Raw genomic sequence first — 22,593 nt, forward strand, 5'->3', positions numbered from 1 at the left:
TGGGGTAGTTGTACAGAATCTGTTATTAATTACAGTTTGGAATTAAATATCTTTGGATATTGAAATAAATGGAGACGCTGATCAGTTGTAACTAAAATCCTGTTTGTTTCAGTGGTCAACACTAGATTTGAATCTAATTTTTTGAATGTATCTCCAGACTTTGTTGTCCAAGCTGGAGAATGCTATGTTGACTTTTAGGGGGAAGGTAAACATTCTCGGAGTCCTTTGCTATGCATTTCAATGCTAGAAAGTACTACCATCGCCTATTTTTTTTTTTTTTAGTCATATAACAGTGCTTTGTCTGCCATCACAGTCAGTGCTATATTTTATTCATTCAGAAATGGTGAGCATATGATTCATCTTTCTGAAGCTGAAACTCAAATCTTTTGGCCACCAAATGAGAAGAGAGGATTCATTGGAAAAGATCTTGATGTTGGGAAAGATTGAAGGCAAAAGGAGAAGGGGATGGCAGAGGCTGAGAGGGTTAAATAGTGTCATTAATGCAACGGGCATGAGTGTGGGCAGACTCAGGGAGACAGTGGAGGACAGGGGATCCGGGTGTGCTGTGGTCAATGGGGTCATGAAGAATTGGACATGACTTAGCAACTGAACAACAATGATTCATCATATTTTGATTTCCTCAACAGAGAATTAGGGTCCTTAATTTTACATTTTTTTTGGGTTAGGCCAATTGAGGACTATATAATTCAAGAGAGCTTAGTTTATGCTTACAGTCAGCCAGAGCTGTAGCATCGCTTTATAAATCAACATTAGCAATGCTTATAAGAAAATGCTGGTGGCCAGCTAAGACTTACCAAACAAGGGAGTTGAAGATAGGACAAAAAAATAGCACTGTCCCTTATCTGTGTGAGTGGAAAGGCAGTATTCTTTCTTCCAAAACACACATCACTTGGGGGGGGGGGTTGCCTTTGTTTTCTAGTGTGCAAGTTAGCATGAATACTGGAGAGGTTTAAACACTGACTCTGCAGTTGATTTGATTTTATAAAAGGAAAATAAAAAGTTGGGGCACCAATCAATAGAATTCATAACCATAGCCAAAATCAAAAATAATCAGACCAACTTGTTACTTTCCAACGAAGGTTTTTATATGAATTGATGTTAAAAAATACAGACTTGTTTTACAATAATAGCACCATCTTTAGTATCGTACACAGTAATCTTGCTTTGATACACACTCGGAATGGAGTGGGGAGAAGATTTGGCTACAACCAGGATTGGGGACATCAACAACCTGGAGGGGAGGACCCTTCATATATGCTTGTGAGCTTCCTATCACCACCTGACCCAAGAAAGGCCCTCTAGGAAGACAATAAATAAATAATACCATTATTAGTTGTTCCTTCCTTCCTTCCTTCCTTCCTTTCTTTTGCTGGCTTCGTGATCTACTCAAGCAAGTGGCCATAGAAACTGGTAAGAGAGTCCAAAATGTAAGCAAAAAGGTTTTTTGGGGGAAGAGAGGAGTTTGGTTCAGCCATTCAGTGCAGAAGTCCTAAAAGTGATTGGGAAGTACTTGGGTTGGTAAAAAAATATTGATTTCAGGGTTTGTTCTCCTTTTACAAAAAGCACACGGGGCCAATATCAACACCAAATTCCTGATCGGCACCACCAATGTCCATAGGTGCAATGTCAATGATGGGCAGGCGCGAAGTCTTCTGAGATCGATACTCAATGACGGTCTTCCCCCACTTTCCGGTATGTTTCTGGAATGGTGAAAACAGACACGCATGCAAGGATGCATTACTTCAAGAAATTTATACTCCGGTTTAAATGAGGTGCTTGGATAATCATACATCTGGAAGGCATGGCATGCTTAGGCTGGCTGTGTCTACTTTCAAATCAGTGGAATTTTATGGTAGCATCAATATTTCAAAAATCTGAGTGGGGAATTATGATGTCCTGTTTTGCTTGCAATGTAGTTCTGAAGGGTAACATCACACCACCTGCTCATGGATCTGGTATGGGATTCTAGCAGATTATGGGATTCTAGAAGATCAGGGCCTAATGTTCTCTTGAATAGTTATATTTTCAGACAGGGTGGGTTGATGGAACTATATCCTGCCTGCTCTGATGAATAAAATAATGTGGATTTCAAATACTAGAACAAATCTCTCTGGCTTTATATAGTTTTGACTTCTTTTTGATAGCGTGGGAAAGACAGAGTATATAATATGGTCAACAGAAGACTTCTCTACAGAACTGGATTCAGAACTGTCTCTCTTCTTCCTTTCAATCTGATATAGTCTACTATAATTTACCCAATACAGGTAGTCCTCAGCTTATGATCTTAATGGAGCCTGAAATTTCCATCGTAAGTAATGACAGTCATAAGTCAAGGCACTCTCATAACTGACCCAATTTTGCAATCTTTTTGTTGCAGTTGTTAAGTGAATAAACACTGCAGTCATTAAAGCAAGTCAAGGTATTCCTATGGGTGTTTTTTGCCAGAAACCTGCTGAAAAGGTCAGCTTCTGGCAAAAATCATTCATAAATTGTGTCACATGACCACAGAATGTTGCAACTGGCTGCAAAGGCAAGCCAGTTGCCAAGCAACAAACTGAACATGTGACTGTAGGGTGTGTGCAGCAATTGGAACCCTGGAACCAAGTTGTAAGTACTTTTTAGAGTGGTTTCTGTCAAAACACTAAGTGGCTGATCATTAAGGAAGGGCTACATGTACTACTTCAATTATTAACCCAGCAGTATAGCCCATAAGAGCAGTTTCATCCATTTGAGATGTTGGAAGTGTGAACTTACTGGCACTAATATCTCAGCCCCACCTGACCGCAAGCAGGAAATAGAGCATAGACCAGTGGTTCTCAACCTTTTTAATGCCGCAACCCCCAACTGGTCGTAAGTCGAGGACTACTCAAACGGTCGTAAGTCGAGGACTACTCAACTGGTGCAGCACTGTTTGCAGAATGGGACTTTTGGTGAGCTCAGCAGGGCAGAGACAGCCTGGACAATTCCTATTGGCTTTTGAAAGCCAATAGAATTAGACTCTATTCAAGAGAGTCTATTCTATTGGCTTTCAAAAGCCAATAGAATAAAAGGGAGTAGCACAGCTAAGGAAAAGGGGAAAAAAATGGCGGACTGCGTTGTTTGGCGACCCCCATGAAATAGTCGTTTGACCCCAAATGGGGTCCCAACCCACAGGTTGAGAACCACTGGCGTAGACCAAGAGTTAAGATTCACTCTCTGTCATTTCCATCTGTGTCACTCTTTAGCTAAGAAACTTCTAATCTGAGATCACACCTGACTTTTTCCCCTTTACACATATACAGAGCACACATGTTCTTTCAACTCCTCCTGGTGGGCTTGCTAGATGCGAGGCCTTTCCTAGCCCTGGGGTGAATTTCCTGTAATTAAAACCATCATCCTGTTTTAGCTATAAAGCTTGCATCGCTAAAAAAAAAAATCCTACTCAGGAATGCTTTCATTACTTACGAAGAATGATCCAGCTACAGAAAAATCTAACTGATTACTTGGCTGAAATGGAAATCTGCTAATTTCTTTGATCAGCAAGCTAAGCTTGGTACTATTACTATGATCTCTTGCCCTTGAACTGAACAATTGTGTAGTATTTGTACTTACTTTCTTGGTAGTAATTAGCCCACTTTTAAGTAAATAAAACAACTCATCATCAAGACCAGAGCTCAAAAATTATTTTGGAATCAGGTGTGAAATTATGATTAGAAATTTGCTCTATGCAGACAATACTGCTGCAATTTTTTCTCACTGTATGTTGTCCAGACCGAGGGGATTATGCCACTCAATTAGACAGAATCCTAATCTTTATAATAATAATAATAATAGTAGTAAAGTTGGAAGGGACCTTGGAGGTCATCTAGTCCAACCCCCTGCTCGGGCAGGAAACCCTACACCATTTCGGACAAGTGGCTGTCCAGTCTCTTCTTAAAAACTTCCAGTGTTGGAGCATTTACTGCTTCTGGAGGCAAGCTGTTCCACTGATTAATTGTTCTCACTGTCAGGAAGTTTCTCCTTAGTTCTAGGTTGCTTCTCTCCTTGATTAGTTTCCACCCGTTGCTTCTTGTCCTGCCTTCAGGTACTTTGGAAAATAGCTTAATTCCCTCTTCTTTATGGCAGCCCCTGAGATATTGGAATACTGCTATCATGTCCCCCCTTGTCCTTTATCTTCAATAAATCATTCAGAACAGCAGAGTTAGAAGGGATCTTGGTGGTCTTCTAGTCCAATCCTCTCCTCAGGCAGGAAGCCCTATACATTTCAGACATGGCTGCTTTCTTTCTACTTACAGTACATCTAGCAATATCCCTAAAAAATCATGATTGCTTTTTTTCTACTTACCGTACATCCATCCTGCAAGGCCGTGTAGGTAAACCTGCTACTGCCCTCAGCTCTCATCTCCACATCGTTGGATCCCTGTATCAGGAGAGCTTTCTTAAGGTTGCCAGATGCTGCATCCATGTAGGCAATACTGTTCTTGCAGTGGTAGGTAAGGTTTTGGGAGCCTTCAGAAGACAAGAGTCGCAGGAAAGTCATCTGGATGTTGGCCGTGTTAGGAGCCAGGTTGTCATCTCCGTAGCTAAGCTGGAAAAGGACAAGGCCAAAGCCATTAGGACATGGACATCTTAAAAGAGCCAAGGAAGAAGGAACAGGAAGCACACATAGTTGCCAAACCAACAAAGCATGGAAACAAGGCTGTGGGATTCAGCACTCTTCCTTCACACAGTGTTATAGAAAAAAATGCGGTTACTAAACCAAGTTAACACAGAAAAGCTGAGAAAGGAAACTGGGATGCTCATGGAAAATTGGCACTCTCTCCAAATGGGCCTAATGCAAGGGCAGTTATTGATTATTTCTACTTACATGAAAGCCTCCATTGATGCTTTCTCCAAACCAGATGTGCTTTTTCTCCTTGTTCTTGCTTGTCCACCAATTCTTTCTGGGAATGCTCCTTGGCTTCGGATAGACACAGGACTCCCCAGTCTCCATGTTGCAGAAAACCTTTATGGCATCCAAAGTGCAGCCCTGGTTGGGGTCAATCCAATAATCGCCTGTCAAAGGGAAACAAAGTTAGTTACAAGGATGTGTTTTGTCTCTCTCTCTCTCTGTTTTCATATGCATGCATATATATTCCATTTTTTCGTCACACTTGATCATTAAAAAAACTTCCTTCACTGGCCATTTTCCTATCCAAGGGTAGCCTCGGATGTCTAACTAATGCACCAGATGCCTCACTAATCACATGAGACTGGAGTTAGAATTTCCACAGTAGAATGAAATTGATTAGTAATCAGGACATGAATGTAAAAAGTGAAACAACAAAGGCTGAAATATCTACTCTGGATATAACAAAGAAGGGTAAATCTTAAAGATTCTTGAAAGGTTTAGCTTCATCCAATGATACTGATTTATTAACATATATCTAATGTTTACTGAGTACATATGGGGGAGCATCACCATTACAGTATTCAATGATTAACGATTCCATAGTACATGTCTTTGGAGATTCTCGGTCATCCAGGTCATAGTTGTCCTGAACACAGTTAACTACAAAGCCAAGGTGAACAGTCTTCAGACGGACAGTCCCACGTATGAGACTCTGATGAGAGATCCCACCAGCAGTTGCCAAAAAAAGGTCATTGATTTCTTGCAAGGCAACTTCCATAGTACATGTTAATAGTTTGGACTGTAATCTATCGTTTTTAGGTTGTGTTGTTTGATTCCCTCTAATAACAGATTGTGCATCTGAGCTTGGGGAAGGAGAGCTACTTTCTTAATCATTCTCTCTAGTACAGTGTGGCTTCCAGTGACATTTGGGTAAAGGAATATGCCCACATTTACACGCCACAGTATGTCTCATGTCTTCAGGGATTTGGCTCAACATGACTTACAGCATTTTATATAACGCTCCATAGTGCTTTACAGCCCTCTTTAAGCTGTTTATACTGTCAGCATATTGGCCCCAACAATCTGGGTCCCCATCAGAAGGATGGAACCTTGAGCCAGTCAGGATTGAACTCCAGGCTCTAATTAGCCTTCAATACTGCATCCTAACCACTGCGTCTTATCCCAGATTTCTGGGTGGCAGGAATTAAACATTGCTGAAGAAGCCATGTGGGTGGCAGGAATCAAAAATATCTAAGCCACTCTTGCTGTGAGGGATATCTATATATGCTTTGAATGCAAATCGTTTGGTTATTTCTGGGTGTAAGTTTTATATAATGAGCTGACAGCACTCCGGTCCACCCCAAATCAGGCAAGGGCACTTCGCCTAGAGCAGGGGTCTTCAAACTTGGCCCTTTTATGACTTGTGGACTTCAACTCCCAGAATTCCTCAGCCAGGCACGCGTGCCTGGCTGAGGAATTCTGGGAGTTGAAGTCCACAAGTCATAAAAGGGCCAAGTTTGAAGACCCCTGGCCTAGAGACTCACCGCTCTTCCAGTCAGGGTGGCATAGTTTCAGGTCACGACAGGTTCGAGCTGGGTTCTTCTTGCTGCCCTCAGGGTTTCGGATGCTTTCAATCTGGTTGTTGAGACTCTTCAGGGTGGAGTCGACCTCAACATCATGCTGCCGCAAGTTGCTGAAAGCCTGATCGGATCGCATGTAGCGCATTGGATCAGGGCCTTTCTCAGTCTGGCCAAGGCCAGCAAAGGCTGACATGTCAATCCCAGCTCCAGGTGGGCCGGGAGGACCAGGGGGTCCGGGGTTGCCAGGAGGACCCTGTCAGAGAAGAGGAAAGGAGACAGTTCTAACAGACGTGCCTTAGAACAGAAATATCTCAATCAATCAATCAATCGACCTTGGAGGTTTTCTATTCCAACCCCCTGCTCAAGCAGGAGACCCTATGCCACTGCAGACAGGTGGCTATCCAGTCTTCTCTTAAAAACCTCCATGAAGCACCCACAACTTCTGAAGGCAAGCTGTTCCACTGGTTAATTGTCCTCACTGTTAGGAAGTTTCTCCTAAATTCCAGGTTGCTTCTCTCCTTGATTAGTGTCCATCCATTGTTTCTTGTCCTGCCCTCAGGTCCTTTGGAAAATAGGTTGACCCCCTCTTCTTTGTGGCAGTTCCTTAAATACTGGAATACCTGCTGTCATATCAGCCCTAGACCTTGTCCTTACCCCTATCTAGTCCTTGCCCCATCTCCTACACTGGTAGAGCTTTTTACAGCTTCCTTAGGTTGGGGTTAGACTTCGGCATGACTGCATGTCAGAGAACGTATGTGTCTGTTATTCAGAGACAGTTGCATAACTGTTGCATTTACACTGTATTTGTATCTCCCCATTTTGTCAGCAAATCTCTCCTCTAGTTGCTGCATTTTTGTCATTTGAATGTGCCTTGCCTTCTGCCCACCTCCCAACAGGCGGTCAGATCAACCAATCAGCCTGCAGGATGCACAACTCCACACAACATATAGTTGAGATTAGGGAGATGTTTGTGTTGGCCCATCTGCAACCACCTGCAACCTACACTTACCCACCAACCCCTTCACAGAGTAGGTATGCATCAACATGTACCTGCAGTTGCAGATCAAGCTTGGGCCATTGCTGGGAGTAAAACTGACCTAGGATAGTCTAGCACAGTTTTTAGTGGCCTTGAGTCAGAAGAAGGAGTCAGTCTGCTTTTTGAAATATCACAGGAAACATCATATAGTATTTGCCTTGTTTTTTAGCTTGTTTTGCTAAATGCAACCAGTAAATAAACCACATGTTTTCAGGTAGTCAACTCACAATTTAAAGCTAAAGGAAGAGGGATTGTTAACTATTGGCTATAACTCTTGCTTAGCACGATGTGCAAGTGAGTACAATACATATGAATTTTTTTGTTATTTTCTGCTGATCTCGTTTGAATCTGTGCATCACTTAAGTCTTGCCCCAAGTTAGAGAAGTAAAAGATAAACACAGCTTAAAAAGGACAAGCAGGTATAAGCCAGAAATTGACAAGCCATGGTTATTTTTTTAAGACTTTTTTCTAGTTTTTTCAACAAATCACGATTAAAACAAAGCTCAGGGTGTATGTGCAAATGGCATATATATAGTTGCTAGTCTCTAATTAGAAATGCCTTTTGGAATCAGATAGCTTATAAATAAAATAGGTAACAAGCAAATAGATAGTAAACATTTCATCATATTGTGGAGTTCCATGTATTGTTTATTCATGGAATAATAAAATTCATTCAAAACACTTTGTGTTTCAATTCATTCTCCCAGGGAAAAAAAATGCCAACATCCTTTATGTAATATCGTGTACTTTTTTATTTCCATTGAAGGTAGTCCTTGACTTACAAACATTCATTTAGTGACAGTTTCAAATCACAATGGCACTGAAATAAGTGACTCGTGACCATTTTTCACACAACCATCCCCATGATCAAAAATTGTGATCAAAATTCAGACCCTTGGCAACTGACTCATATTTGTGACGGTTGCAGTGTCCCGGGGTCATGTGATCCCCTTTTGCGACCTTCTGACGATCAAAGTCATTGGGGAAGCCAGATTCACTGTTACTAACCTAACAACTGCAGTATTTCACTGAACAATTGTGGCAAGAAAGGTTGCGAAATGGGGAAAAATTCGCTTAACAACTGTCCCGCTAAGCGAGAGAAATTTTGGGGTCAATCATGGCCATAAGTTGAGGACTACCTGTATTTATAGCTTTTTTTGAGTTACTTACAGCTGCACCAGTTTCTCCACTACGACCACGAGGGCCAGGAGGGCCGATAGGCCCAGGCATCCCATTAGAGCCATCTTTGCCAGAGGGACCAACAGGACCTGGGGGACCCTAGGAGAAAGTCAGAAAAAAGTCAAATCAGCTCCCCACAAATGCTACCTGTCATAGTTCTGACAGATGAAACTCTTCAAAGAAGGCGGCATTGTTTACCTTAAAGAATCTTTATTTGAGAAGCATAGCATCGGCACTAACACAGTGGAAGCCAAAAACTGGATTCCCCTCCCCTGAGCACATAGTATCAAAGCACAATTCCCTCCTCTAATTTACGGTCATAAATCACATTCTCCAATTAGTTTGAAATGCAGACTTTCCCTCCAGATCTCCAACCCGCCATTTCTTATCTCTTATTTCATTAACCGTGGTTCACACACTAAGTCCAATATTATTATATCTATCTAAACTCTCATGCACATTCCTCCTCCCCCAGCATCATCTAACTCTAAAAGTAAAACATAAGAAGAAAACGGTTGCATCTCTAACTGTTGTCAAAGCAAAAACATCCGATATTAGCAGCATTGACACTACCTATATAAGAAAAGTATAAGGGAAAGAACTTTGGGGCTGCAACATAAATTTGTCCAATCAATCAATGAAGCACACGGATACTTCCAAGTTTCTGCTCCAACAAAATTGCAGTATGAGAGTTTCCCCAATCTGACATGCTCTACATATGGTGGGAACTTCCCAGCCCTTATGACATGAGCCAGAAGGGGGTTGGGAAACAAGATATATTCTTCCACTTTGTCTCAGTAGGGAACTGCTTCTCTCCTCTCCCTAAACCAGGGGTAGGCAACCTTGGCTCTTTTATGGCTCATAGACTTCAACTCCCAGAATTCCTGAGCCAGCCATGCTGGCTCAGGAATTCTGGGAGTTGAAGTCCACGAGTCATAAAAGAGCCAAGGTTGCCTAACCCTGCCCTAAACTAATCAACATCCAAAAATTCAGAGCCTATAATTCCATGTTTAGATCAAATTTTGTCACTTGGGAAAATAATGAAATTCTGCAAATCATAGCATCGTGCCCGATGAATCAAGCATTCATCATGCAGCAGACTGAATACCCATCAAATGATCAGTGGCACGAAATGAGCCTTTTTGAAGTGCCCTGTTGATTGTACTTACCCTGGGACCAGAAGGACCACCAGGACCAGGTGTACCTTGATCTCCAGAAGGACCCTAAGGAAGAAAGGAAAACAGCTGTATAGTTAAATCTGAAATTTGTGCATTATAGTTTCTCCGTAGAAGAGCCCAAATGGTCTCTACAACATGGAGCCTTCCTCTTTATGATCTTTGATTCATTGGCCTCTGTGCATGAACTAACATGCCACTGATCCTCTGCGCACTTGCATGTTGAAGAACAGTCTGAAATTTATTAGAAGGTACAAACTCATCCTATAGTATAGATATCTTGCAACTGTATCTTTTGGAGAAGGTCATTAGAAGGGGGAAAAATTGTCAAGTAATAACTATCTCCTGGACTGAAGATCCTTTGATCAGTTTTCAAAGATTCCTAGAGTTGTCTGGTTGGTAATTTAAATTCCCAAGCCTTTTAAAGCAGTGGTTCTCAACCTTTCTAATGCCGTGACCCCATAATACAGTTCCCCATGTTGTGGTGACCCCCAAGTGGGTGTGGCCACCAATAAGAGAGAGTAGGACAGCTAGGGAAAAGGGAAAAAATGGCGGACAGAGTGGTTTGGCGACCCCCGTGAAATGGTCGTTTGACCCCAAATGGGGTCCCGACCCACAGATTGAGAACCACTGTTTTAAAGGGTTATTTACTTTACAGAATTTCAGTTCACGAGTCTTGCTAAGAGTTATTATTTATGGAACCTTTGTCGAGAGAAGTGTATATAGTATTGTTTCAGACGAACTGATTCTTATCCTCGCTACAACAAAGGAACAGATCATCAATAGAATACAGCTGGAAGGGACCTTGGAGGCCTTTTAGTCCAACCCCCTGCTCAAGCAGGAAACCCTATACCATTTCAGACAGATGTCTGTCCAGTCTCTTCTTAAAAACCTCCAGTGATGAAGTACCAGAACGTTGGAAGGCAAGCTGTTCCACTGGTTAATTGTCCTCACTGTCAGGAAGTTTCTCCTTAATTCCAGGTTGCTTGTCTCCTTGATTAGTTTCCATCCATTCTTTCTTGTCTTGCCTTTTGGTGCTTTGCCTTCTGGTGCTCTCTTCCTCAAATACTGCAGTACTGCTATCATGTCACCCCTAGTCCTTCTTTTCTCTAGACTGGCCAATTCATACCCAGAGGAACATTCACAATCTGTGGCAAGCCTGGAATGGGGGCTGAATCCTATCAAGGATGTGCTGAAATCAAAACTTACAGGAGGCCCAGGGAGACCCTGCAGGCCAGTGAATCCTCGGTGACCCTTCAGACCTCGTTCTCCTGCCTCTCCAGATTCACCTTTGTCACCACGAGGGCCTTGTGGACCCTAGAAGTGTAAAACACAAGCCACCTTCAGAAGCAGAGAATCACAGGAAAGCTTGCTTGCTACAGAAAGCTTGCTTGCTACAGAATCATAAGGTGGAGGTGTTACTCCACAATGCTCTATATATTCGCACAACAGAAATAGTGAACTAAATTTACTTTCATTTTGACAGTAGCTCTACTCCAAGCTTGGCAAGCGAGCTTCATTGTTTTGGTTGTTACGTTCTGATGTCACAAAGCTCCTGTGTTCCTGGCAAAGTGTGTTATGACAACAACCCCTCCCCTAAGATTTCAATCATCTACCTTGATAGATACAGTACTAACTATAGCGATTAAACTAGAAAAAATTTGGTTACTTTGAGCCTAGTTTAAGGGTACTAAAACATGTTTACACCACTGGATTTAGTATTAATTTCCATGAATGCACCATTCAGATCTGGATTCTTTGGCCAGAAACAGAAAGGTTAGCTTGATACGTACAAATTAAGTAGAACAGAGGTCTCCAACATTGGCAACTTTAAGACTTGTGGACTTCAACTCCCAGAATTCCTCAGCCAGCTTGGTTGGCTGAGGAATTCTGGGAGTTGAAGTCCACAAGTCTTAAAGTTGCCAAGGTTGGAGACCCCTGAAGTAGAAGACTGTAGTGGTTTGGTCTTTCTTTAGTGGTAAATGCTTATAGCAGCAGCAAGCAGTTAAATGCTCCTGTGTCTCAATATGCCTACAGAGAATTTTAACAAAATAAATTAAAAATGGAAAGTAGTTTGTCACACGTAAACAAAAAAGCCTCCAGCATCATTTTTATCTACAAAAAAAAAAATGCCTCCGGGGCCAAAAGAGGGCCTTGCGAGCATACTTAGGGGAAAAATGATGGCTGTAGGCTATTGCTTTGAAATGGTACCCACTTTCTTAGGAAGAAATTGACAAGGAAAAAAAGAAAACTGGGGTGGTGGTAGAGAACAAGTAGAAAGCAACTTAGGGGCTAAAAAAGATGGCAAGGAACTACTGTTTCATTTGGCCATACACGCCCTGGCAGAATGTTATGATTAGGGAAACTATGGCATGCTCTCAACTTTTTTAGTGGATTTTAACCACAGACTGATAGTGCTAGAATACTGTCTGGCACACACTCATGGTGACCTGAAGTGATAAATGAGGAAGATGGCCATTCGCTCCCTCTTCTGGATGAAATAATTAGCAGACTTTTGATGTGTTTCATGGCCATCTGGTAAAAAGTTATTTCAATTTTAGAAACAAACAACTCATTTGTTTGTAACACATATTATTTCAAGAACTCAATTGTCATGGTTCCGAAAGATGAAACTCTTCAAAAGAACTTTGAGTCTTTAATTGAGACTCAATTAAAGAGTCTTTAATTGAGCAGCATAGGTTTGGCACGTACATAGCTGCTCGGTTAAAGACTCTTTAAAGTAAACAATGCCTCAAAGTTCTTTGAAGAGTTTCATTTTTCAGAACCATGACATTAAACCAAAATCTGACTTCCCCTCCCTTCAGCACATAGATCAAAGCACAATTCCCTCCTACAACTAACTGTCATAAATCACATTCTCCAATTAGTTTGAAATGCTGGTTTTCTGCCCAGTTCGTTATCCTGGCCATGCTATTATTATTATTATTATTATTATTATTATTATTATTATTATTATTATTAATCATCGAGTCCATAATAATAATAATAATAAATAATTATTATTATTTTTAACCAACAAAACAAAACAAAGCAAAACATAACACACATACACACACAGTATATACTCCTCCCCCCTTTTTTAACAACGATTACGTAATGGTAATCTTCTATTATTTACATTTCCCCCCTTATTCTTCTTTAGAATATTTGTCCTTATTGTCCCGTTGTTTCTTATTTACATTTTTCTTCCTTCATGTTCTACTTCTTATTAAGAATAATTCATATTATTATTATTATACATTATTATACACATATTTTCACTTTTGACCTTTCCATATTTATTTTCCACTATTATTTCTAGTCTCCAACCAGTCATACCACTTGTTCCATATTATATAGTACTCTGTGCCTTCCTTTTCTTTTATCTCTTTTGTTAATTTGTCCATCTCAGCACAGTCCAAGATTTTTCTTATCACTTCTTCCTCTGATGGTATATTCTCATTTTTCCAGCACTGTGCATATGCTATTCTTGCCATATCCCGGCCATGCTTTATCAGCTCTTATTTCAATCTTGTATGTCTAACTAATTCCCATCACATTCCTCCCCCTCCCCCAATATCATCTAACTCTAAGAGTACAGTATAAGAAAGAAAAAGGCTGCATCTTCATCTGTTGCCACAGCAAGAACATCCAATGTGAGCAGCGTTGACATCAACATTTGAGATACAGCTATGGGTTTGGTTTTTTTTTTTGAGATCCCATGCTGCTTCTCAATTTTATCTGGGAGAAGAAGGAATCCACTTCAGGGCTCTGAGACATCTTTAAATGATTGTTAGGATGACTGTCCTTCCATTTAGAGAGCAGAGGCAAAGACAGACTACCCCGTCTCAGTGAAATGTGCTAAATGCTCCTGCACAAGGAACATATGGTTATTATACCCAAGAGACATCTATTCAAATATCACATAAACATACACAAGTATATTTCTCAGCTGCTCTTGGCCTCGGTTCTTGTACTATTTTTGTTCAGATAGCAGGGTTCACATTTTTAAGAGCCAAACCTATTTTACCAATTGATTTTGCAAAACAAGAAAGTGCTCCCTGTGGCATTTAGTCATTATGCTATTGAAAACAAATTCTCAATGGTATCGCTGCAATTTTACTGATTGCTTTTGGCTCTGGGGGAAGTCTATAATGTTTACAAGAAGTCAGGAAAAGGTGAAGCCAGACAAAGGGAAAAAGTACTCACAGGTAAGCCCCTTGCTCCTGCAAGGCCAGTAGGGCCAATGGGACCTTGAGGACCCTGGAAAAAAACAAAACAATGATATGTTGACCTAGTCTTCTGCCAATGAGAAGATCAAAGACTGTAGTTTTCAGAATGGATTTGAAGAGGGGTTTCTTTCTAACTTCTTCCTTGTTACTTAACTGTTTCTCCTCTGTCTCCTTGTTTGCCAGTTGGACCAACAGGACCTGGAGCCCCGGGTGAGCCGGGAGCACCATGACTTCCAACAGCACCAGTCTCACCACGTTCACCCTGTTTGGAGAGGGAGAGGAAAGACACAAAGTTCAAATATTTAATGCCGCATGCATGAAGGATGGAGTAAGAGACAACTACACATGCCTTTTTCTAATTCAGGTCCGTGCTATTAGGAGACGCAGTATGCCTTAGTCAATGCTAGAGGTGAACAAGCCATTGGGGAAACATTTTGGAAGTTATGGTTAGTCCTGGTATGACAAGGACATAGTGATGAGACTCCAGAAAATCTTTGCAGAAGTTCCTCCTTCATGTTATTTATTTACATTTATTATTTAATTATCTAAGGCCAATTACTCATAAATGATTCTGGATAGTTTACATGAATTACAGTAAAAGCAAAAATGTCACATTAAACCACCACCTATTCTATCTATGCTGCCTCCCTGTCAGGCACAAAGGATTAAGACCATATGTTAAGTTGCAGTTCAGAAGATTTATTGCTCAAACCTATATACAAGAATCTAATTAACTAAAGTTCAAGATTAAATTGGCACCAGCTAAAGGTCAACAAAATTTAAGAGAGGTCGGACCTGGACTGTTTGTGGGGATGTAATGCCTCTAAGCTGATGACATGCTTAATTCCACCCTCCAGTCCTTCTCTTCATTCTAACAGGGGAAAACAGTTTGGGTTTTCTATCAGGAAAACTGTGCTGTCCCAGGGGACAGAATGGGACTTTTAAGAGTCGGAAGATGAGGGCTGAGAATGTGAATGGAGAACGCAAGCCATATAATAATAATAATAATAATAATAGTAAAGTTGGAAGGGACCTTGGAGGTCATCTAGTCCAACCCCCTGCTCGGGCAGGAAACCCTACACCATTTCGGACAAATGGCTGTCCAGTCTCTTCTTAAAAACTTCCAGTAGCATTTACTGCTTCTGGAGGCAGCTGTTCCACTGATTAATTGTTCTAACTGTCAGGAAGTTTCTCCTTAGTTCTAGGTTGCTTCTCTCCTTGATTAGTTTCCACCCATTGCTTCTTGTCCTGCCTTCAGGTGCTTTGGAGAATAGCTGCTTTCAGGTGCTTTGGAGAATATAGAGGGTGGCATCCTGTCTGAGATTGTATGGGCAGATTATTATCTCTTACAACTTCCTAGTCAAGTTAGTGATGAGACACTAACCAAATAAAAGGAATGAGTGAAAATAAATGCCTGGAACTAATCAACTCCTCCAATACATTTACCTTTGGTCCCGGGGAACCATCTCTGCCTGGAGGACCATCTGAACCAGGATTACCCTGAAAACAAGAAGGGGATAGTTATTTTTGAGAAAGGCAGGAATGTGCTTGTGCAGCATGGGCCTGGCAACTAATTAAGAGTTGTAGCAGCAGCTTCTACTAATACAAAACTGCATATGTTCTGTGATGAGCTGATCCTTGAATTGTCCCATACCACCTACTCATCTTAAACAGAAGGTGTCCTCTATCCCTTGGAAGTCAGACTTGAGCAAACTCTGGTTTGGTAAATGCTTGTCTGAAATATACTTGTTATACTATTAAAAAGGGCTTCATGCTGCAATTGCCAAGTTTTAGCCTAATCAGCAATAGCAAACAGGGCACAGAACCAGAATTACTTCCCATCTGCTACTGAACCAAACCCTCACAATCTTCTAGCTTTTTGCAACCCATTTCCAAAATTCATCCTTTTTTAATTTTTTGTATAAGCTCTATTTGTAGCTTCTATTGCCTTTGCCATCTTATTTATCTACTGATGGTGATGGGCGAAGGAATAAGTTGAAAAGCCCTGTCTATTAGTCTGAGTATCTGCTTCTTCAATGCTGTCATCCAAGCCCTCCCCTTTGCCAGTTGCCAGATCATGCCAACCTCAACATGAACTTCCTTGTCATGAACTTCCTTGTCCTCTATGGTTTGTAATATGGGGAAAAGGCATCTGCTCTTTTTCAGAGGGGAAATGTAGGCTTTTAATTAATGTTTGATTCTGCTTTAACCCTATTCACCAGGGAGAACTTTCAAAAAAGGTCAAGACTCAAGGAATAAATATGTTTGGAAACAGGACATAAACTCATCCAGAACTTGGGGACGACTACATCAGCTACTCCTTGAAACACAATTCTGAAATATTGGATGTGGTGTCATGCTGTGGTCACATTATGGGCCATCATCACGCCTGGTAATTAAATAACTCAGCATAATGGGGAAGGATAGATATTTATTTAAATATACATTCTCTTGAGAAGAAGTGTTCATCACAAATTCAGTATGAGAAACCAGACATGCAACTTTTGTATTCCTGATGAGAAACATGCCTAGGTTAATTAGACTCACCTCACGGCCAGGTTCACCAGAAGGACCAGTCAAACCGGGTGGACCAACTGGGCCAGGTGGGCCTCTATCTCCTGGACCTCCACTAGATCCTTGTTTACCAGGCTCACCCTGGGGAAGAAAGCCAATTTAAGAAGGCAGAAGACTATTTTGACAGCAATTTGGGCAAAGCAAAGTGAAAAACCTCAGCCGATTTTTCCTCCAGATCAAATATTTGAGCCAAAAATTGTTTGCACAGATTTACTCCATAATCACGATGATGAGAAACCTATTTAGTGCAAGGTCAGTTTGTGAGTTTTAAACGTGTATGAACTGAAAATACCCAGAAAAATCTGGCAGAATTGTGTGAGCAACTAATAATGCTTATTGTTTGAACTATCTCCAATATCCAGATAAAATTTCCCCACCATTTATTTCATGGAAAAATCATTCCCTTACAATGACAGTATTTTCTTTTCTTTTTTACACAGTGTTTGGGTTAGAATCGTTCACTCTAAGACAGCGGTTCTCAACCTATGGGTCGCGACCCCATTTGGGGTCGATCGACCATTTTACGGGGGTCGCGAAACAACGCGATCCGCCATTTCCCCCCCAGAGGGCGCCGCCGCGCATGGGGGCGCGTCCGTGTGATGGGGTCGCCGTCACACGAAGATTGAGAATCGCTGCTCTAAGAGAAGAGATTGAATAAGCAGAGACTTGTGTGGTTAAGCAAACCTAAAAAAGAAAAAAGAAAAGAAAACCTCCTCCTGATTCTGTTGAGAGGAACAAACCTACTAATGGAAAAAAAATCTGATTCCAATTTGCTTTAGGATAGTAATTTTCAGATACAGGATGAATTAGACTTTGCACTCTGCTATCTTGGATGCCCAGACGTGACAAAACATGGGCTTTGTTTTCATATTTGTTAATTAAGGGAGAAGATAAATTAAATTTGTTCAAGACAATTTTTCATTCATAGTAGAATTTCTCTTTGCTTATTCAACATTTTAAATTGCTTCAATCAAGAGGTTGAATATAGACAATACAATCGGTATAGTTCTCATGTTGTGGTGCCATGTTGAAAGAATACAAGCCAGCCATGGAAAATCAATAGAACACCTGACAAGTAAGAGCTTAACGCTATCATTACATTTGTGTTGGAAGCATCTACCAAAGTGCTTCTGGATTAACAGGATTAGCCAGTGACATCACCGTTGCCTTGAAGACAGCTGAGAGGGCTCCTTTCATGTCCCCAGTATCTTCCCACTGAAGTGGTACCTATTTATCTATTTGCATTTGCATGCTTTTGAACTGCTGGATGGCCAGGAGCTAGGGCAAATTGACGGGAACTCATTCCATCACGCGGCTTTCTCTCGGGTTTCAAACTGCTGAACTGCCAACCGCTCAATGGTCTTTTGACTCAGCGTCCAATGGCATAAACCACCTTTTAGCTTAACACTCAAAACACTAAAAAAACTAACATATCAGTTTTGTAAAAAAAAAAAAAAAGGCAAAACTTTAGACATCTTACAAATCCAGAAGTTGTAAAATGGGTTGTCCTTGAACTGAACGTACATTGTACCCTTTTCAACATATATTTTTCAAACTGGTTAACTCCCAAGATACTTACAGAAGGCCCAGGCAGACCAGGAAAGCCTCTTTCACCTCGCTGACCAGGAAGACCAACTATACCTCTCTGTCCCGCCAAACCCTGAGGTCCAGGTGGGCCATCTGCACCCTAGAAGAAGGAAAAGAAAGACAAAGGGGAATTAATTTGCATCAGAAGTAGCAACAGCTACTTCTGTTATACAAACTTATATAACTTTTGTATAACTTATACAAAAAGACAAGCTGAATACATACAGGAGGACCGTCTTCTCCAGATTCTCCCTTCTCTCCCGGAGCACCAGCAGGGCCTTGCAAACCTGGATCACCAGTGCGTCCAACTGGCCCTGCGTCACCACGGGCACCCTTGGGACCATCTTTTCCAGAAGCACCAGGTGGGCCTGGAGAACCAGGGTTACCCTAGAAAGAAAACATAAAGTCTTGATTTAAAAGAAATGAGCATGAGTTGGATTGGTTTGAGGAATCAAGGACACAAGTCAGGGAAAACACAAGTCTATCTCCTGTAGAAAAGAATGAGCAGAGGTTCGTTTATGGGACATTATAGTTTGAGGTGGCTTATAATGAGAGTTAGTATTTTCCAAAAGGAAGGAAGGAACAAATCTGTTAAAATTGTTTAGCATTTTTCTCCATTTGTCTAAAATCCATCAGAACCTAGAAATAATTCCAGATGGATTCCTGGAAATGTCACTTTCTTGCCAGAAGCTCATAGCTATGGCCAGAATCACAACCTAAACTTCCCCTTCTATAACATGAGCTTGCATACTTCTTCCATCCCGCTAATTCAGCAAAAATGTTACTTCAGTCACTAAGAGGGATTGATTTTTCCTCTCTGTGATTGGCTCATCTAAAATTCAGTGACCATTGATCTGAATTATATCCTATAGCTTTCACTGTTGCCCTAAAAACAGAACTCAGATGACTGGAAAGTCTGAGATCACAACTAGCAGACTGCACCTATTCTGTAACAGGGATCAGGAGAAACAATGACACTGGTGCTCTTTTTCAGTGCTGTAGCTCCCTCTACTGGCAAAAAGCCTACAGTGTTTCATTCTCTGAAGAAAAAAAGCCAACGAAGAAGAAACTCATCAGAGTCAATTGAAGCTTGACAACCAATAAATTTAAATATATGAAGATATAAATAAAAAGTAATGCCAGAGAGGGGTTTTTTGCACTTTGGAGAGCTAGGCAGTATGCAGCAGAGATTTAAAATATGTTTCTTCTTAAAATACATAAATGGGGAAATGACTCAAAGGTGGAGGGTATGGATGCCCTAAACCAGGGGTAGGCAACCTTGACTCTTTTATGATTTTTGGACTTCAGCTCCCAGACTTCCATGCTGGCTCAGGAATTCTGAGAGTTGAAGTCCACGAGTCATAAAAGAGTCAAGGTTGCCTACCCCTGCCCTAAACTTTGCCCCTTAAACCTTGCAATCTGCTCCAAATAACATAAAAGGTTCAAAACCTTCTACTCTCCCTATCTGGGGGGGCTTGTTAGCGAAGAGGGTAAGAATCTTGTTTTACTCTGAGCTGGCATGACAATAGAACTGAAGAGGTGTTGCTAAGTCAACTGATCACACTGGGTAGAAGTAGTCCTTGGCTTATGACCACAATTGATCACAACTGAGCCCGGAACTTTAGTCATAAGTCATAGTAATTAAGTGGCTCATCCTGTGACCTGACTTGATTTTACGACCATTTTTAGGATGGTTGCAAAGTGAGTCACCATGGTCATTAAGTGAACCAGGTGGCTGTTAAGCAATTCCAGCATTTCCAATGGGCATTTTTTTCTGTTTTCTCCTGGAAAATGGCAAATATGACCGCAGAATGCTGCAACCAGTTGTAAATGTAAGCCAGTTGTCAAGCATCCTAAATACACGTGGCTGCAGGGTGTGTGCGCTGCAGTCATAACTTTGAGGACGGGTCTTAAGTAGCTTTGAGGTCTGTTACAACTTTGAGTCGTTGTTAAGAGACTGGTCCTTAAGCAATAACTTCTGGTAGAAGAGACAATGTAATGCATACGGCAGAGTGTGGGCTTCTTCCAATTGAGGCTGAGCCTCTCCTATGCCATTTAGATGAGTTGCCTTGACTTGATTGGCATTAAATATTGATAATGGCAGGTTTTCATTGGCATAGTGGCTGATGACCCTTAGCCCTGAAAAAAATCGATGAGCATAGAGAAGTGCTTATTATTGCTCTTAGGAGTAGCAAAGTGCAGTGCTGAGTTTCAGAACTTTTGGCATTAGCTCTGCTGATGCCTCAAGTCGCTATGTTTGGAAATGTATATTATGTCCGCATGAAGACCCTACTAGAAACATTAATTTTCCAGGAGTAACAGCGAATAACCAGTCTTTTAGAAAAAGTAATTACTAGGGTTTTATTGTATCCACAACTAGCTGCTCCTTGATGCAATATTGGGCAAGGGCACAGTTGCTCCAGTTAAGGCCTTCTTGTGTTTTTTTTTTTTTTAAAAAAAAGGGTTGCTGCATCATCAGCACGAAGAACACAACAAGAGGTCTATTTATTAGGACTGAGATGGGCCTAAGCATGTGTGGGTGGAAGTTGGCCTTTCTCAAGGCTTGAATCAGTGAGAGAATATAAAAATGAAAAAGGAAGGGCTGTCAAACATACAAACCTAACTGTACCCTTTATGGACATGGAGGTTTTCCAGGTACAATCTTGCTGATTAATTTTATGCTGGTAAATATCCTGCCAGGTAACTTGAGAAGTTCCTTAATGACCAATTAGCAAACAGCCTGTTCCATAGGCAACCCTGTGGAATCAGTTCCTGATTACAGTTATCTCTTGTTTCTATGCGAGGGAACAGAAATTACAGAATTTCCCCTCTTTCAGTATTTTGTTTTGTGCTTTATTGTATTAATCTGAATCACCTTATGCAATCTGGCAAGCTTTTTTTTAAAAAAAAAATGGTATTCCAACTGTACCCTCCTAAGAAAGTCAAATTATGTTTTGTTTTGTTTCCTGTTGGAAACTTTGAATTACTATTTCAGTACCACAAAGTGGTTGAACCCGGGAAAGAGAGCTGGTGCTTTTATATCATTTTTATTCCTATACTGCTGATATTTCTAATTAAAAAGGGGGGGGGAACCAATGATAGACAATGAAGAACTCACATTGGGGCCCGGTGGTCCAACTCGTCCTGCTGCACCAGGGAATCCAGTGGCACCCTAGAAAAGAAGATCATAAGCAGAACACCTCAACAGTAGCATGTAACACACTGATGAGCAAGTGGTGATAAACCTTCTCTTTTGACTTTTTGCCCATGTCTTGAGAGCTAAAATAAGGTTTAAGTTCATTAATATGCCTCTGAAATGCAGCCGAAAGCATATCCTGTTGGACAGAGATGGGAAGATCTCCCCACAGCCATGGAGTTCATTGGGTGACTGAGCTAATCACATTATCTCAGTCTCTAACCCAGTGGTTCTCAACCTGTGGGTTGGGACCCCATTTGGGGTCGAACGACCATTTCACGGGGGTCGCCAAACAACGCAGTCCGCCATTTTTTCCCCCTTTTCCTTAGCTGTGCTACTCCCTTTTATTCTACTGGCTTTTGAAAGCCAGTAGAATAGACTCTCTTGAATAGAGTCTAATTCTATTGGCTTTCAAAAGCCAATAGGAATTGGCCAGGCTATCTCTGCCCTGCTGAGCCCGCCAAAAGTCCCATTCTGCAAACGGTGCTGCAACTGTTGAGTAGTCCTCGACTTATGACCGGATGAGTAGTCCTTGACTTGCGACCGGTTGGGGGTCGCGGCATTAAAAAGGTTGAGAACCACTGCTCTAACCTATTCCACATGGTTGTTGTTAATGAGGACAGAGTGAGGCGTCATGCCAAACAAGACTGTCTTAAGTCCTCGGAGGAATGGCAGGATGCAATACATTCATTTCTCTGTTTAAAAGAAAGAAAAAAACAACTCTGAAGATCAAATATAGGGTTGAGGTTCCAAGGAGGACCTGCATGGAATTGAGACTCTACTGTCATTTGCCATAAGGAAAAAGGGATGTGCTTCCTTCCAACTTTGGATGGAGGGGGCCAGCACTTTCAGGGGACATAAATGACAGATAGCTTGTTTGTATTAATTCCACTAACAGACTGCACTACCCAAGTCCATTTCCTAGTAGACTTAGGAATCCTAATCCCAAATCTTCAACCAATAATTTTATAATTCAGTAGTAGGTAGATTTTTTTTGTTCGCTGGAAAACACTTGGAAAGTCATAGGTAATCTCACACAAAGGTTGCTCTGCTAGGTGGGACTAGTCACGACATAAGTTTTAATGAGAAGGGAAACTATCAGAATCTACCTTCTGCTTTTCTCCTGAGGGATGTGGTATATAT

At 41.2% G+C, this 22,593-nt stretch overlaps 1 protein-coding gene across 3 annotated transcripts in view; it reads right to left on the reverse strand.

The window, feature by feature from the left end:
• Positions 1-1,084: 1,084 nt before the first annotated feature.
• The window catches only part of COL2A1 (collagen type II alpha 1 chain), an 88,486-nt gene continuing 66,977 nt past the window's right edge, over positions 1,085-22,593 (reverse strand). For 2 of the 3 annotated variants that reach the window (XM_039332764.1, XM_039332762.1), the window contains 14 exons: positions 21,373-21,426; positions 18,480-18,641; positions 18,247-18,354; positions 16,641-16,748; positions 15,540-15,593; positions 14,248-14,355; positions 14,071-14,124; positions 11,071-11,178; positions 9,856-9,909; positions 8,678-8,785; positions 6,436-6,724; positions 4,868-5,055; positions 4,346-4,588; positions 1,085-1,721 (listed from right to left, as the gene is read on the reverse strand). In XM_039332764.1, the coding sequence (XP_039188698.1) occupies positions 1,575-1,721; positions 4,346-4,588; positions 4,868-5,055; positions 6,436-6,724; positions 8,678-8,785; positions 9,856-9,909; positions 11,071-11,178; positions 14,071-14,124; positions 14,248-14,355; positions 15,540-15,593; positions 16,641-16,748; positions 18,247-18,354; positions 18,480-18,641; positions 21,373-21,426 (1,785 nt within the window). In that variant the 3' untranslated portion in view covers positions 1,085-1,574. The remainder of the gene's footprint in view (positions 1,722-4,345; positions 4,589-4,867; positions 5,056-6,435; positions 6,725-8,677; positions 8,786-9,855; positions 9,910-11,070; positions 11,179-14,070; positions 14,125-14,247; positions 14,356-15,539; positions 15,594-16,640; positions 16,749-18,246; positions 18,355-18,479; positions 18,642-21,372; positions 21,427-22,593) is intronic. The other variant, XM_039332763.1, reaches the window with a different exon arrangement.

The sequence above is a fragment of the Crotalus tigris genome, unplaced genomic scaffold, assembly GCF_016545835.1.
Source record: "Crotalus tigris isolate CLP2741 ecotype Arizona unplaced genomic scaffold, ASM1654583v1 scf7180000024462.759394, whole genome shotgun sequence".
Lineage (NCBI taxonomy): Eukaryota > Metazoa > Chordata > Lepidosauria > Squamata > Viperidae > Crotalus > Crotalus tigris.